The 15,146-nt window shown below is 50.3% G+C and overlaps 2 protein-coding genes across 3 annotated transcripts in view; both read right to left on the bottom strand.

Annotated features, from left to right (window-relative positions):
* Nucleotides 1-7,428: 7,428 nt before the first annotated feature.
* The window catches only part of TRUB2 (TruB pseudouridine synthase family member 2), a 16,497-nt gene continuing 8,779 nt past the window's right edge, over nt 7,429-15,146 (bottom strand). For both annotated transcript variants that reach the window (XM_026457183.2, XM_026457182.2), the window contains exons 5-8: nt 13,528-13,609; nt 9,821-9,893; nt 9,187-9,323; nt 7,429-8,203 (exon numbers count right to left, since the gene is read on the bottom strand). In XM_026457183.2, the coding sequence (XP_026312968.1) occupies nt 7,878-8,203; nt 9,187-9,323; nt 9,821-9,893; nt 13,528-13,609 (618 nt within the window). In that variant the 3' untranslated portion in view covers nt 7,429-7,877. The remainder of the gene's footprint in view (nt 8,204-9,186; nt 9,324-9,820; nt 9,894-13,527; nt 13,610-15,146) is intronic.
* LOC113225308 (28S ribosomal protein S21, mitochondrial) lies at nt 11,756-12,272 on the bottom strand. Its single transcript, XM_026457184.2, has one exon. It carries the CDS (start codon nt 12,162-12,164, stop codon nt 11,901-11,903), a length of 264 nt encoding a protein of 87 aa, XP_026312969.1. The 5' UTR covers nt 12,165-12,272; the 3' UTR covers nt 11,756-11,900.

The raw sequence follows: 15,146 nt of genomic DNA, 5'->3' as shown, positions 1-15,146 counted from the left end.
TTTTTAGTAGAGATGGGGTTTCTCCATGTTGGTCAGGCTGGTCTCAAACTCCCAACCTCAGATAATCCGCCCGCCTCAGCCTCCCAAAGTGCTGGGATTACAGGCATGAGCCACCGCGCATGGCCCAATTGCACTTTTAGAGGAGACTTCTGTCCACTGAGTGGAGGAGGACAAAGAGCAGCAGGTGAATGGTGAGAAGTGGTCAGATTCTGGAAACACTCGTATTTTGAAGTCAGAGCCTGATGATTTAATAATGGGGTATAGCTGGGTGCAATGGCTCACTCCTGTAATCCCAGCTACTCGGGAGATTGAGGTGGGAGAATCACTTGAACCCAGGAGTGGAGGTTGCAGTGAGCCGAGATCGCGCCATTGGGCGCCCAGCCTAGGTGACAAAGTGAGACTCCGTCTCAAAAAAATAAAAATAGGCCGGGCGCGGTGGCTCAAGCCTGTAATCCCAGCACTTTGGGAGGCCGAGACGGGAGGATCACGAGGTCAGGAGATCGAGACCATCCTGGCTAACACGGTGAAACCCCGTCTCTACTAAAAAATACAAAAAAAAAAAACTAGCCGGGCGAGGTGGCAGGCGCCTATAGTCCCAGCTGCTCGGGAGGCTGAGGCAGGAGAATGGCGTGAACCCGGGAGGCGAAGCTTGCAGTGAGCTGAGATCCGGCCACTGCACTCCAGCCCGGGCGACAGAGTGAGACTCCGTCTCAAAAAATAAAAAAATAAATAAATAAAAATAAAATGGGGTATGGGCCAGGTGCAGTGGCTCACACCTGTAATCTCAGCACTTTGGGAGGCCAAGGTGGATCACTTGAGGTCAGGAGTTCGAGACCAGCCTGGCCAACATGGTGAAACCCTGTCTCTACTAAAAATACAAAAATTAGCTGGGCATGGTGGTGAGTGCTTGTAGTCCTACCTACTTGGGAGGCTGAGCCAGGAGAATTGCTTGAACTGGGAGGTGGAGGTTTGACAGTGAGCTGAGATTGCACCACTGCACTCCAGCCTCGGCGACAGAGTGACATTCTGTCTCAAAAAAAAAAAAAGGGGGTATGTACAGTGGTTTACACCTATACTCCCAGCACTTTGGGAGACAGAGGTGGGCAGTTCACAAGGTCAGGAGTTCGAGACCAGCCTGGCCCAACATGGTGAAACCCCATCTCTACTAAAAATACAAAAATGAGCCGGGCATGGTAGCATGCACCTGTGGTCCCAGCTACTCGGGAGGCTGACACAGGAGAATTACTAGAATCTGGGAGGCAGAGGCTGCAGTGAGCCAAGATCATGCCACTGCACTGCAGCCTGGGCGACAGAGTGACATTCAGTCTCAAAAAATAAACAAATAAATATGGGGTCTGAGGAAAGGGAATCTTGCTAGGGTTTTGACCTGAGCAAGTAGAAGGGTGAAGCTGTGATGCGCTGGAGTGAGGAAGTCCCTGGGAAGAGCCGGTCTTGGGGGAAGATGAGGAGTTAAGATTCAGAAGTGTTCAGTTTGAGATGCAAACACAGCTCCTAAGTCGAAATGTTAAAGTAACAGTGGAATGGAGTTCCCATCAGTATAGTGAATGCATCAATGCTATTAAAAACCATGGTGGGCCAGGCGCGGTGGCTCACGCCTGTAACCCCAGTACTTTGGGAGGCCGAGGTGGGCGGATCACAAGGTCAGGAGATCAAGACCATCCTGGTGAACACGGTGAAACCCCATCTCTACTAAAAATACAAAAATATTAGACGGGCGTAGTGACGGGCACCTGTAGTCCCAGCTTCTCGGGAGGCTGAGGCAGGAGAATGGCGTGAACCCGGGAGGCGACGGAGCTTGCAGTGAGTGGAGATCGTGCCACTGCACTCCAGCCTGAGAGACAGAGTGAGACTCTGTCTCAAAAAAAAAAAAAAACTATGGTGGCCAGGTGCAGTGGCTCATGCATGTAATCCCAGTACTTTGGGAGGCTGAGGTGAGCAGATCACTTGAGTCTAGGAGTTTGAGACTAGCTTGGGCAACATGGCAAAACCCTGTCTCTACAAAAAATACAAAAATTAGCCAAGCATGGTGGCTCGCACCTGTGGTCCCAGCTCCTTGGGAGGCTGAGGCATGAGAATCGCTTCAACCTGGGAGGTGGAGGTTGCAGTGAGCTGAGATGGCACCACTGCACAACAGAGCAAGGCTGGGCAACAGAGTGAGACTCTATATCAAAACAATAAGAAAAACCATGGCAATATCGAGTTGATGTCACCAAGGGACTGGGTGTGGGCAGAGGAAGAGCCAGGGCCAGAGGAGAGCTCAGGAGAGGAGGAGCCCCACAAAGGAGACTGAGAAGGAACCAGGGAGGGAGATGGGGAGACCAGGAGGAGCCTCCTGAAGGCAGTGTCTTTTGGGAGGAGGCAGTGACCAGCTGTGTGAGATGCTGCTGAGAAGGAGCTGCTGGATTTAACAAGGAGGAAGTCATTGTTGACCTTGACAAGAGTCATTTCAGGAATGTGTTGGCAAGGGAAAGTCTGATTAGCATGGATTCAGGGGAACACTGAAAGAGAGGAACCGGGGACGGTGACTAGAGACAACCTTTCCAGGAGTTTTGCTCTAAAGGAAGCAGAGGAATGCAGTAATTGTAAAGAGTTATGAGGTCAAGAAAGAGCTTTTGTTTTGTTTTTATGGTTTTTATATGGGTGTGATAAAATGTGCATAACGTAAAATTTATCATTTTAGCTTTTTTTTTTTTAAGAGTTGAGGGTCTTAATTAGCCAGGTGTCATGGTGTGCACCTGTAGTCCCAGCTATTCAGGAGGCTGAGGTGGGAGAATCACTTGAGCCTGGGAGGCAGAGGTTGCAGTGAGCTAAGATCGCGCCACTGCACTCCAGCCTGGGGGACAAAGTCAGACTCAGTCTCAAAAAAAAAAAAAAAAAAAAAAAATTTACATACACACTTACATATCAAATAAATCAGGTCCCCAGCCTCTGCTTCACTGACCAGCCAGATCTCCTCCCTGTGCTCATCACTCCATTATTTTCTTGCCTGCTCCCCTTATGTCATAATCTCTGTGAGACCTAGAGCCTCATCTGTCCTTGAGTACCAAGTCCTAGCACCCAGAGCAGTGGCTGGCTTACAGGAGCATGTGATTAACACACGTGGGTGGGATGAAAGAGAATGAGCAAGTGGGTGTCGTTTTAAGTTTTAATCCCCATTCTATAGATAGGTGACCAGCTTCACAGAGGTCACATTACCAGTCAGTAAACACAGTAAGCTGAGGCTCAGCGCAGGCCCTTCGGCTGTGAAGGCCAAGATGAGTAGCCTGGGGGCCACGCCCCTCCCCCAGGTGCCCAGTTCATCCAGGCAGGCAACTGGCAGACGTGGGGGCCTATGGATTTGTCAGCAAGGTTGCTGGTGGGGTTTTTGTTTGTTTGTTTGTCTGTTTTGAGACAGGGTCTTGCTCTGTCACCCAAGCTAGAGTACAGTGGTTTGATTTCGGCTCACTGCAACCTCCACCTCCTGGGTTCAAATGGTTCTCCCACCTCTGTCTCCAGAGTAGCTGGGACTATACACAAGCGTCACCATGCCCGTTAATGTTTGTATTTTTGGTAGAGACAAGGTTTCACCATGTTGGCCAGGCTGGTCTTGAACTCCTGACCTCAAGTGATCCACCCGCTTTGGCCTCCCAAAGCGCTGGGATTACAGGCATGAGCCACCGCGCTCAGCCTGCTGGGTGACTTTTTCTTTTTTTCTGATATAGGGTCTCGCTCTGTTGCCCAGGCTGGAGTACAGATCTCCATTTACTGCTGCCTTGACTTGCTAGGTTCAAGTGATCCTCCCTTCTCAGCCTCCCTAGTAGCTGGGACTACAGGCACACACCAACATGCCTGGCTATTTTTTTTTTTTTTAGAGACAGGGTCTCCTTGTGTTGCCCAGGCTGGTCTCAAACTTCTGGGCTCAAGCAGTCCTCCTATGTGAGGATCCCAAAATGCTGGGATTATAGGCATGAGCTGCCACGCCCAGCAAAATTTTAATTTTAAAACTCAGCTTAAACACCTCATGACGCTTACACATTTGGTACATTTTTAACAATCATTGATTGTTCAACTCCACCCTTCTCAGAGTTAAAGACATGGGATAAGGAAAACATCTTCTTATCCAGGTGATTTGGGGTGGTGTTCCCAGCTGTCTGAGGCTGTACATTGACCAAATATTTTGACCACGACTCAGAGTTCCCCTATCCTGCTATCCTGAGATCATGATAGACCATCCCAGAGTCCACTTTTATCATCTCTATGCCAATAAGGACTCTAAATGGGGTGGTGTAACAGCCCATTTGGTCCTAGGTTCAAGTTACCTAAGTTTTTCAAAGAACTAAGTTTTGCTGATACCCTCCACTCCCACCCAGCTTTCCTCACCATTTTGTTGGATTCTGCTTATCTAAATATTGCTTGATTTTGTTCTGTTTTTTCTTTTTTGTTTTTTGAAACGAAGTCTCACTCTGTCACCCAGGCTGGAGAGAAGTGGTGCAATCTCCACTCACTGCAAGCTCCGCCTCCCAGGTTCCAGCTATTCTCCTGCATCAGTCTCCCAGGAAGCTGGGACTACAGGCACCTGCCACCACGCCCAGCTAATTTTGTATTTTTAGTAGAGATGGGTTTCACCATGTTGGTCAGGCTGGTTTTGAACTCCTGACCTCGTGATCCACCCACCCTGACCTCCCAAAGTGCTGGGATTACAGGTGTGAGCCACCGTGCCCAGCCTTTTTTCTTTTCTAAGACAGAGTCTCACTCTCTCACCCAGACTGTAGTGCAAGGGCACAATCTCAGTTGATGGCAACCTCCACCTCCTGGACTCCAGCAATTCTTGTGCCTCAGCCTCCCAAGTAGCTGGGATTACAGGAGTGCGCCACCATAGCTGGCTAATTTTTGTATTTTTAGTAGGGACAGGGTTTCACTATGTTGGCCAGGCTGGTCTCGAACTCCTGATCTCAGGTGGGCCAGGTGCGGTGGCTCATGCCTGGAATCCCAGCACTTTGGGAGGCTGAAGCAGGCAGACCACCTAAGGTCAGGAGTTTGAGATCAGCCTGTCCAACATGGTGAAATCCCACCTCTACTAAAAATACAAAAATTAGCTGGGCATAGTGGTGAACACCTATAATCCCAGCTACTCGGTAGGCTGAGGCAGGAGAATCACTTAACTCTGGGAGGCAAAGGTTGCAGTGAGCCAAGATCATGCCATTGCACTAAAGCCTGGGTGACAAAGCAAGACTCCATCTCAAAAAATAGTAATAATAAAATTAGCTGGAAAAAAAATTTTAGCCAGGCATCGTGGTGCACGCCTGTAGTCCCAGCTATTCTGGAGGCTGAGGTGGGAAGATAGTTGAGCCTGACAGGATGAAGCTGCAGAGTCATGTTTGCACCACTGCACTCCAGCCTGGGTGACAGAGCAATACTGTCAAAGAAAAACAAAAACAGGCCAGGCATGGTGGCTCATGCCTGTAATCCCAGTACTTTGGAAGGCCGAGGTGGGCAGATCAACTGAGGTCAGGAGTTCAAGACCAGCCTGGCCAACATGGCGAAACCCTGTCTCTACTAAAAATACAAAACTTAGCCAGGCTTGGTGGTGCACACCTGTAATCCCAGCAACTCCAGAGACTGAGGCAGGAAGAATCGCTTGACCCAGGAGGTCGAGGCTGCAATGAGTCAAAATCGCACCACTGCACTCCAGCCTGGGCGACAGTGCAAGGCCCTGTCTCAAAAATAAAATAAAATTTAATTTAATTTAATTTAATTTTAAAAATAAAGTAAAATAAAATAAAATATAAAAAATAAAATAAAATAAGCCAGACACCGTGTGCACGCCTGTAGTCCCAGCTATTCTGGAGGCTGAGGTGGGAAGATGGTTGAGTCTAAGAGAATGAAGCTGTAGTGAGTCATGTTTGCATCACTGCACTCCAGCCTGGGTGACAGAGCAAGACCCTGTCTAAAAAACAAAAACAGGCAAGGTGTGGTGGCTCGTGCTCGTAATCCCAGCGCTTTGGGAGGCTGAGATGGGCGGATCACCTGAGGTCAGGAGTTCCAGACCAGCCTGGCCAACATGGTGAAACCCTGTCTCTACTAAAAATACAAAAATTAGCCAGGCATGGTGGTACACACCTGTAATCCCAACTACTCGAGATGCTGAGGCAGGGGAATCTCTTGAACCTGGGAGGCAGAGGTTGCAGTGAGCTGAGATTGAGCCACTGCACTCCAACCTGGATGACTGAGTGAGACTCCATCTTAAACAAAACAAAACAGGCCAGGTGTGGTGGCTCACGCCTGTAGTCCCAGTACTTTGGGAGGATGAGCCGGGCAGATCACGAGGTCAGGAGATCCACACCATCCTGGCTAACATGGTGCAACCCCGTCTCTACTAAAAATACAAAAAAATTAGCTGAGCATGGTGGTGGGTCCCTGTAGTCCCAGCTCCTTGGGAGGCTGAGGCAGGAGAATGGCATAAGCCCAGGAGGTGGAGCTTGCAGTGAGCTGAGATCGCACCACTGCACTCCAGCCTGGGTGACTCTGTCTCAAAAACAAAAAAACGATTAACATTTCAGTCAGTCAATTGGTAGACTTTGAGTCACAATGATTATCCACGACAATTGTGGGTGGTGCTCATCCAATAAACTGAAGACCTTTAAGAAAAAAGACTGAGGTTCCGGCCGGTCACAGTGGCTCTTGCCTGTAATCCCAGCACTTTAGGAGGCCAAGTCAGGCCAACATGGTGAAACCCCATCTCTACTACAGATACAAAAAATTAGCCAGGTGTGGTGGCGGGCGCCTGTAATCCCAGCTACTTGGGAGGCTGAGGCAGGAGAATCACTTGAACCTGGGAGGCAGAGGCTACAATGAGCCGAGATTGTGCCACTGCATTCCAGCCTGGACGACAAGAGTGTGACGTGTGACTCCATCTCAAAACAACAGAAAAACAACAAAAATCATCTCATTTTCATCTATATCTTCCAGTATTAAAGAGGTTGCGAGTCATTTCTGGTTTACTAGCCATTTGGATTTCTTCTGATTGTACGCTTCATATCATCTGCCTAATTTTGTCATTGTTTTCTTGCTTTTTTTTTTTTGAGATGGAGTCTTGCTTTGTTGCCCGGGCTGGAGTGCAGTGGCTTGATCTTGGCTCACTGCAAGCCCCACCTTCCAGGTTCACGCTATTTTCCTGCCTCAGCTTCCCGAGTAGCTGGGACCACAGGCGCCTGCCACCACGCCTGGCTAATTTTTTGTATTTTTAGTAGACAGGGTTTCACCGTGTTAGCTAGGATGGTCTCGATCTCCTGACCTCGTGATCCGCCCACCTCGGCCTCCCAAAGTGCTGGGATTACAGGTGTGAGCCACCACGCCCGGCCTGTTTTCTTGCTTTCTAAGGGCTCTCTGTATATTGTGGATATGTCCTTGGTTAATGACACTGCAAACACAATTTTTAAAAATTTTTTAATTTTAATGGGCACATAGTTTATTGGGAATTTTTTTTTTTTTTGAGATTTGGGGGATCTCATATGTTCCGTAGACTAGAGTGCAGTGGCTATTCACAGGCACCGTCTAGCGCACTACAACCTTAAACTCCTGGGCTCAAGCAATTCTCCTGCCTCTGCCTTGGGAGTAGCTGGGATTACAAGTGCCCGCCACCACGCCTGGCCTGCCAATACTTTCTATCAGTCTGTCATTTGTTTACTGTCTTTTCCTCCATACAGAAGTTTTTCCTTTTCAGTTGGGTCAAGTCCATTGATCTTTCTGTTACAGCTTGAGTTTCGTGTCACACGTAGAAAAGGTGCTCCTGTTCTCACTTTCTGCACAGCTATCAGGTCAAGCTCATAGCAGCTCTTCTATTTATCCATTCACTGCCCCAGCAGCTGCCTGGGCATTCAGTGCCCCGCACCCCTCTCCAGTCCCAAGGTAGAGCTTGGGCCCTGGGATTCCCAGGACCATCCCGGACTGGGGAGCTGCTTGGTGTCCAGTTGCGGGCCCAAGCTCTTCTCCAGCTCTGCAGCTACCTGGGGGGCAGCAGCCTGGATAGCATCCTGGATATTGCGCAGGTCCCACTGGGTCCTCAGGAGGGCACTGTCGAGCGTGAAGAAGCCGTCGCGCGTGCGCCGCACTTGGGCGCAGACAGCGGTGGTCTTTAGCTCCAGGCCGATTTCATGAACCAACTTTCGCAGCTCTTTCTGAGTCTCATGCATGCACTGCACCTCTGCCAGGGACACACAATGATGGACGTGATAGTGAGAGCACAGCCTCTAGCGTGTGGTTGTGAACCCACACCCCTTGGATACCTCCTAGGTTTGTAACAACCTTAGCAAGACCCCTTAGCTCTCCAGATTGTGCTAATCACTGGACCTGCCCTGTGGGTGCCGCCTGAAATGTTAGACTTGCAGAACCTCAGGCCCCACTGGGACCTGCTAAGTCGGAATCTGCCTTTTTTTGGCAACGGGGTCTCATTCCATCACCCAAGCTGGAGTGCAATGGTGTGATCACAGATCACTGCAGCCTCGACCTCCTAGGCTCACATGATCCTCCTGCCTCAGCCTCCGGAGTAGCTAGGACTACAGTTCTGAGCCATCACAACTGGCTAATTTTTTATTTTTTGTAGAGACAGGGTCTTGCCATGTTGCCCAGGTTACAACCTGCCTTTTACTAAGACTTGGTTTCCTTATCTGTAAAATGGCAGTTATGAGGAGTAAAAAAGATCATTTATAGAAAGTGCTTAATAACAGAGAATTCAGTGCTCAAGCAGAGGAGCAGGCATTAACATGACCAACATGTTATGCCCTCTCCGCAGGGGCAGGAGAGACAAAAGGAACACAGACAAGAGGGGCCTGAGCTGGGTGGGACTGGGGAGGTAAGAGTTGTGTCTGATGGAGCTCTCACAGCTTCAAACATGGGCAGCTTTGGAAATGAACCACTAAATATAACCTTTGCTTGGTAAGGTCTGGCTTCCAAGGGTGACTTGGCAAGAGACAGGAGAGCTTTTGTTCTGTTAGCTCTGTCATCAGCCAAGTCCAGGCCAGGGCTGGGAAGGAAGTCGGCGCCTGATGCCTTGGCCTGCAGAGATCAGAGCCAGCATGTGCTGGCCTCAGCTGAGCCAGACAACAGTGACCTCTGCAAGAGCATTCCTGAGTGACTCCAAAACCCAGGGGCCCCATCTCACTGCTCCAACTTCCTTGGCCAACCTACCTAAGAGGAATTCCGGAGGTGCAAAGTGGAGGCATCGGATGCCGGTTATGAGCATCGGGGACTTGTTCATGGGCCGGATCAGGCCTCTCACAGCCATCTCATAGGCTTCCTGGGTCTTCAGGTCGAGGTTGGAGTACCTGCAGATCAGGAGGGGGCTGCAGCTGGGTAGACCACCTACCCTTTCCCCCGCATGAAAGGCGCCTCTCTGTAAGTTCCTCATTTGCTTTGTGTGCCCTGCCACCGTGGCCCCTCCAGCCACCCTTCCTGCCCTCCTTCATCACCAGATGCCTGGCAGAGTCAGGAAACCCAGGCAAGCTGGCTCCAGAGCCCAAGTTCTTAACTCCTTGGCTGCTCTTGCCCTTGGGCTCTGTGCTCCGATGATGGTTTCCTTGCCATTAAATCATATTATCTCAGCAGGACAGCTGGGTTCTCTTGCTCTTCTTGGCCTCCCATTGGCTAACCCAAGACCTGGCACACAGAACCATTTCTTAATGCCAAGAAAGAAACAAGTAGCTCCCGTCTGGTTCTGGACTCTAAAAACAAGATCCAAGGAATCTGCCCCAGGTTTGGGGGAGCCTATGGGAGCCAAGGGCACTGACTGCTCTCCCACTACCTCACTGAGGGCCCCACTCACATCACCAGGGCCTTCTGATGGGAGCCTTGGATCATGGCCAGAATGCGGTCCAGCTTCTCTCTTGTCACGTGATCTGGAAAAGGCAGGTGGTTGTCAGTGCACAGGTACCTGCTGAGGATTGGTCACAGCAAACTCCTTCCCCTCAAGCCAGCCCCATCCCTGGAACATGCAGACAGGACATTTTGGAGGGATCCCCCTTGTGGGGTGGTTGGGAGTCCTTCGAGATTCTCATGAAAGCTCTGGACCTTCTTCTCAGAAAGATACACGTGACTCAGCATTGTAAGGGCATTATCTCTTTTTAACTTTTTTTTTTTTGTTGTTGAGACGGAGTCTCACTCTGTCACCCAGGCTGCAGTGCAATGGTGCGATCTTGGCTCACTGCAAGCTCCGCCTCCCGGGTTCACGCCATTCTCCTGTCTCAGCCTCCCGAGTAGCTGGGACTACAGGCGCCTGCCACCACGCCCGGCTGATATTTTGTATTTTTAGTAGAGACGGGATTTCACCGTGTTAGCCAGTATGGTCTCAATCTCCTGACCTCGTGATCCGCCCGCCTTGGCCTCCTAAAGTGCTGGGATTACAGGTGTGAGCCACCATGCCGGGTCGCTTTTTAACTTTTATTTTAGGTTCAGGGGTACGTGAAGGTTTGCTACATAGGTAAACATGTGTCATGGAGGTTTGTTATATAGATTATTTCATCACCCAGGTATTAAGCCCAGTACCCAATAGTTACCTTTTCTGCTTCTTTCCCTCTGTCTACCCTGCCCTACCTCAAGTACATCCCAGTATCCATCATTTCCTTGTGTTCAAAAGTTCTTTTTCTGTTTTGTTTTGGTTACGGAGTCTCGCTCTCTCACCCAGGCTGGAGTGCAGTGGTGCAATCTCGGCTCACTGCAACCTCTGCCTCCCGGGTTCAAGCAATTCTCCTGCCTCAGCCTCCCGAGTAGCTGGGACTACAGGTACACGCCACCATGCCCAGCTATTTTTTTTTTTTTTTTTTAAATATTTTTAGTAGAGACGGGGTTTCACCATGTTGGCCAGATGGTCTCAATCTCCTGACCTTGTGATCTGCCTGCCTCGGCATTCCAAAGTGCTGGGATTACAGGTGTGAGCCACTGTACCCAGCCTTTTCTTTTTTTGAGACAGAGTCTTGTTCTGTTGCCCAAGCTGGAGTGCGATGGCACAATCTCAGCTCACTGCAAGCTCCGCCTCCTCGATTAAAGCAATTCTCCTGCCTCAGCCTCCTGAGCAGCTGGGATTACAGGTACACGCCACCACACCCAGCTAGTTTTTGTATTTTTAGTAGAGATGGGGCTTCACCATGTTGGCTAGGCTGGTCTCAAACTCCTGACATCAGGCAATCCGCCTGCCTTGGCCTCCCAAAGTGCTGGGATTACAGGCGTGAGCCGCCGAACCTGGCCTTTTTTTTTTTTGAGATGGAATCTCGCTCTGTTGCCCAGGCTGGGGTGCAATGGTGAGATCTCGGCAAACTGCAACCTTCACCTCCTGGGTTCAACTGATTCTCCTGCCTCAGCCTCCCAAGTAGGTAGGACTACAAGCACTCACCACCATGCCCAGCTAATTTTTTGTATTATTTATTATTATTATTATTATTATTATTATTATTATTTTTTGTGAGGCAGAGTCTCGCTCTTTTGCCTGGGCTGGAGTGCAGTGGCCGGATCTCAGCTCACTGCAAGCTCCGCCTCCCGAGTTTACGCCATTCTCCTGCCTCAGCCTCCCGAGTAGCTGGGACTACAGGTGCCCGCCAACTCACCCGGCTAGTTTTTATTGTATTTTTAGTAGAGACGGGGTTTCACCGTGTTAGCCAGGATGATCTCGATCTCCTGACCTCGTGATCCACCCGTCTCGGCCTCCCAAAGTGCTGGGATTACAGGCTTGAGCCACCGCGCCCGGCTATTATTATTATTATTATTATTTTTTTTTTTAATGGGATTGTTTCTATATTTGGAGGCCTTCTTGCAGACATGTGATTTGAGTTTAGGAAATGGGATTGTACAAAGAAAAGAGATGGAGACAAAACTGGATGAGGGTTTCGCACTGGGTGTCCCATCCACAGGCCTCAGCAGCCCTGCCACGGATCTGCCCGATTCTTTCGCATCAAGAAGTTGATCTTGCGAGCCATTTCCATGTTGTAGATCCGCCGGCACCTTTCATAGCTTTCCCTCTGTCGCCGGCAGCATGGCTTCTCATAATACCGCCGACGTTTAATGTCCTCAATGAGCCCATCCATAGTGAGGATTCTGTTTAGGATCCTGTATGCACTTTCCACGTTCCCTTCCTGTACCATCACAGTCCTGGCGATGAACTTCAGATGTTTTGCCATGACCTTGGATTTAAACCTTCACTCTGTAGAGCCCGGCGTCCTCAGTACCTAGCCGACCCGAAGGCTTCTCCTATTATTATTATTTTTGAGACAGAGTCTCGCTCTGTTGCCAGGCTCCATGGAGTGCAGTGGTGCGATCTCGGCTCACTGCAACCTCCCCCTCCTAGGTTCAAGCAATTCTCCTGCCTCAGCCTCCTGAGTAGCTGTGACTACAGGGGCCTGCCACCACGCCCAGCTAATTTTTGCATTTTTACTAGAGACAGGGTTTTACCATATCGGCCAGGCTGGTCTCAAACTCCTGACCTTGTAATCCACCCACTTTGGCCTCCCAAAGTGCTGGGATTACAGTCGGGAGCCACTGTGCCCGGCCTCTTTTTAAAATTTAGAACAGTAGCCGGGCACGGTGACTCACACCTGTAATCCCAGCACTCTGGGAGGCCAAGGCGGGCAGACTACCTGAGTGAGGTCAGGAGTTCCAGACCAGACTGTCCAACAGGGTGAAACCCCATTTCCACTAAAAATACAAAAAATTAGCTGGACGTGGTGGTGTGCGCCTGTAATCTCAGCTACTCCGAAGGCTGAGGCAGGAGAATTGCTTGAACCTGGGAGGTGGATTGCAGTGAGCCGAGATCACGCCACTGCACTCCAGCCTGGGTGACAGAGCAAGACATCGTCTAAAAGAAACAGAAACAGAAACAGAAAGAGAAAAAGAAAAAGAAAAAGAAAAAGAAAAAGAAAAAAAAAGAAAAAGAAAAAGAGAAGAAAAGAAAAAAAGAAAAGAAAAGAAAAGGAAAGACCGGGTGCCGTGGCTCACGCCTGTAATCCTAGCACTTTGGGAGGCCGAGGCGGGTGGATCACGAAGTCAGGCGATTGAGACCATCCTGGCTAACATAGTGAAACCCTGTCTCTACTAAAAATACAAAAAAATAAAAAAAAAAAGCCAGGCATGGTGGCGGGCACCTGTAGTCCCAGCTACTCAGGAGGCTGAGGCAGGAGAATGGTGTGAACCTGGAAGGCAGAGCTTGCAGCGAGCCAAGACTGTGCCACTGAACTCCAGCCTGGGTGACAGAGCGAGACTTTGTCTCAAAAAAAAAAAAAAAAAAAAAAAAAGGAAAAGGAAAAGGTAAAAGACTGACAATATGGATGGAGAGAAACTAGGGTCTTTGGAAGTGACGTTACATTTCAGCCAGGCAAGCAGGGGAGTAGAGGGTGCTCCTGGAGGCCAGATCCCATGGCCAAAGCCTCAGCCCAAGCCTGGTGTGTGGAGTGGAACTGAGAAGGGGCCTGTGTGGCCTAGGGCAGGGAGAGGATTCAGGGAAAGCAAACACGGAGGGAGGCAGCAGCAGCCACTTCCGGTTCTCACCATAGGTTGTCTTCTCTACCAGCCTCCCATCCTCACAGAAGTCATCTGTAGCTTTGCCAAGGAGGCCACGCACTGTGTAATCCTTCAAGGACAGGGAGGAAAAGATCCGTCAGTGACCCCACTCTAAGCCGTAGTAGCCCCTGCCCCAGAGGCTGGGGGTGGGGAGTCCCCAGTTCTCCCTCAGGGAACTCATGCGCCCAGGCCCCACCCAGTTGCTCCACGGCCCCATGAGGAAGGGCACCAGCTCTGTCATGTGGCCTTCAGCAGCTCTTGCTCTCTTTGTATTCAAGCTCTCCCGTCACCTGGGGACAGTAACAGGGCCAGTCTCACAGTGCTACTGCCCCGATTCAGCCAGCGGGACATGGTACCTGGCTCCTAGTCAGGAGGCTTCCTACAAGATTGCTGGCTGGTTTCCATGACAACCAGCACTGGCAGCCTCCAAAGGTGCTGACCGCTGACAGCCACCGTGTGGCCACCCCAGGCCTCCATGTCTCTCCTCTCCAACCTAACTTGGCAATTTATCACTCCGAGTCCCTTCTAGCATGCCCTGTCAGCTTCTCTCCATGCCTCTAAATAGAATAAGATTTCATGGCCCAGATCAGGCCCTTCCTCATCCCGGCTTGTAAAAACTCCCCCTCCTCGCCGGGCGCGGTGGCTCAAGCCTGTAATCCCAGCACTTTGGGAGGCTGAGATGGGTGGATCACGAGGTCAGGAGATCAAGACCATCCTGGCTAACACGGTGAAACCCCGTCTCTACTAAAAAATACAAAAAACTAGCCGGGCGAGGTGGCGGGCGCCTGTAGTCCCAGCTACTCCGGAGGCTGAGGCAGGAGAATGGCGTAAACCCGGGAGGCGGAGCTTGCAGTGAGCTGAGATCCGGCCACTGCACTCCAGCCTGGGCGACAGAGCCAGACTCCGTCTCCAAAAGAAAAAAAAAAAAAAAAAAAAAAAACTCCCCCTCCTCTGAATCTGCAGCTAACCCCATTTGCCACAGATAAGGAATGATTGGCTGGGTACAGTGGCTCACACCTATAATCCCAGTACTTTGGGAGACAGAGGCAGGTGGATCGTTGAGTAGCTGGGAGGATAGGCACACACCACCAGACTAATTTTTTTGTATTTTTAGTAGAGACAGGTTTTCACCATGTTGTCCAGGCTGGTCTTGAACTCCTGGCCTCAAGTGATCCACCCACCTCAGCCTCCCAAAATGGCAGCAGCCACTGAGCCCGGCCACAGTTTTAAAAAAAATTTTTTTTTTTTTGAGGTGGAGTCTCGCTCTGTCGCCCAGGCTGGAGTGCAGTGGCGTGATTTCGGCTCACTGCAAGCTCCGCCTCCTGGGTTCACGCCATTCTCCTGCCTCAGCCTTCTGAGTAGCTGGGACTACAGGCGCCCGCCACCACGCCCGGCATTTTTTGGTATTTTTAGTAGAGACGGGGTTTCACCGTTTTAGCCAGGATGGTCTCTATCTCCTGACCTCGTGATCCGTCCGCCTCGGCCTCCCAAAGGGATGGGATTACAGGCGTGAGCCACCACGCCTGGTCAATTTAAAAAAATTTTATAATTTAAAACAATTTGGCCGGGCGCGGTGGCTCAAGCCTGTAATCCCAGCACTTTGGGAG

Source organism: Piliocolobus tephrosceles, chromosome 14, assembly GCF_002776525.5.
Source record: "Piliocolobus tephrosceles isolate RC106 chromosome 14, ASM277652v3, whole genome shotgun sequence".
NCBI classification, from domain to species: Eukaryota; Metazoa; Chordata; class Mammalia; order Primates; family Cercopithecidae; genus Piliocolobus; species Piliocolobus tephrosceles.
This window is presented reverse-complemented; position numbering and strand designations above follow the sequence as displayed.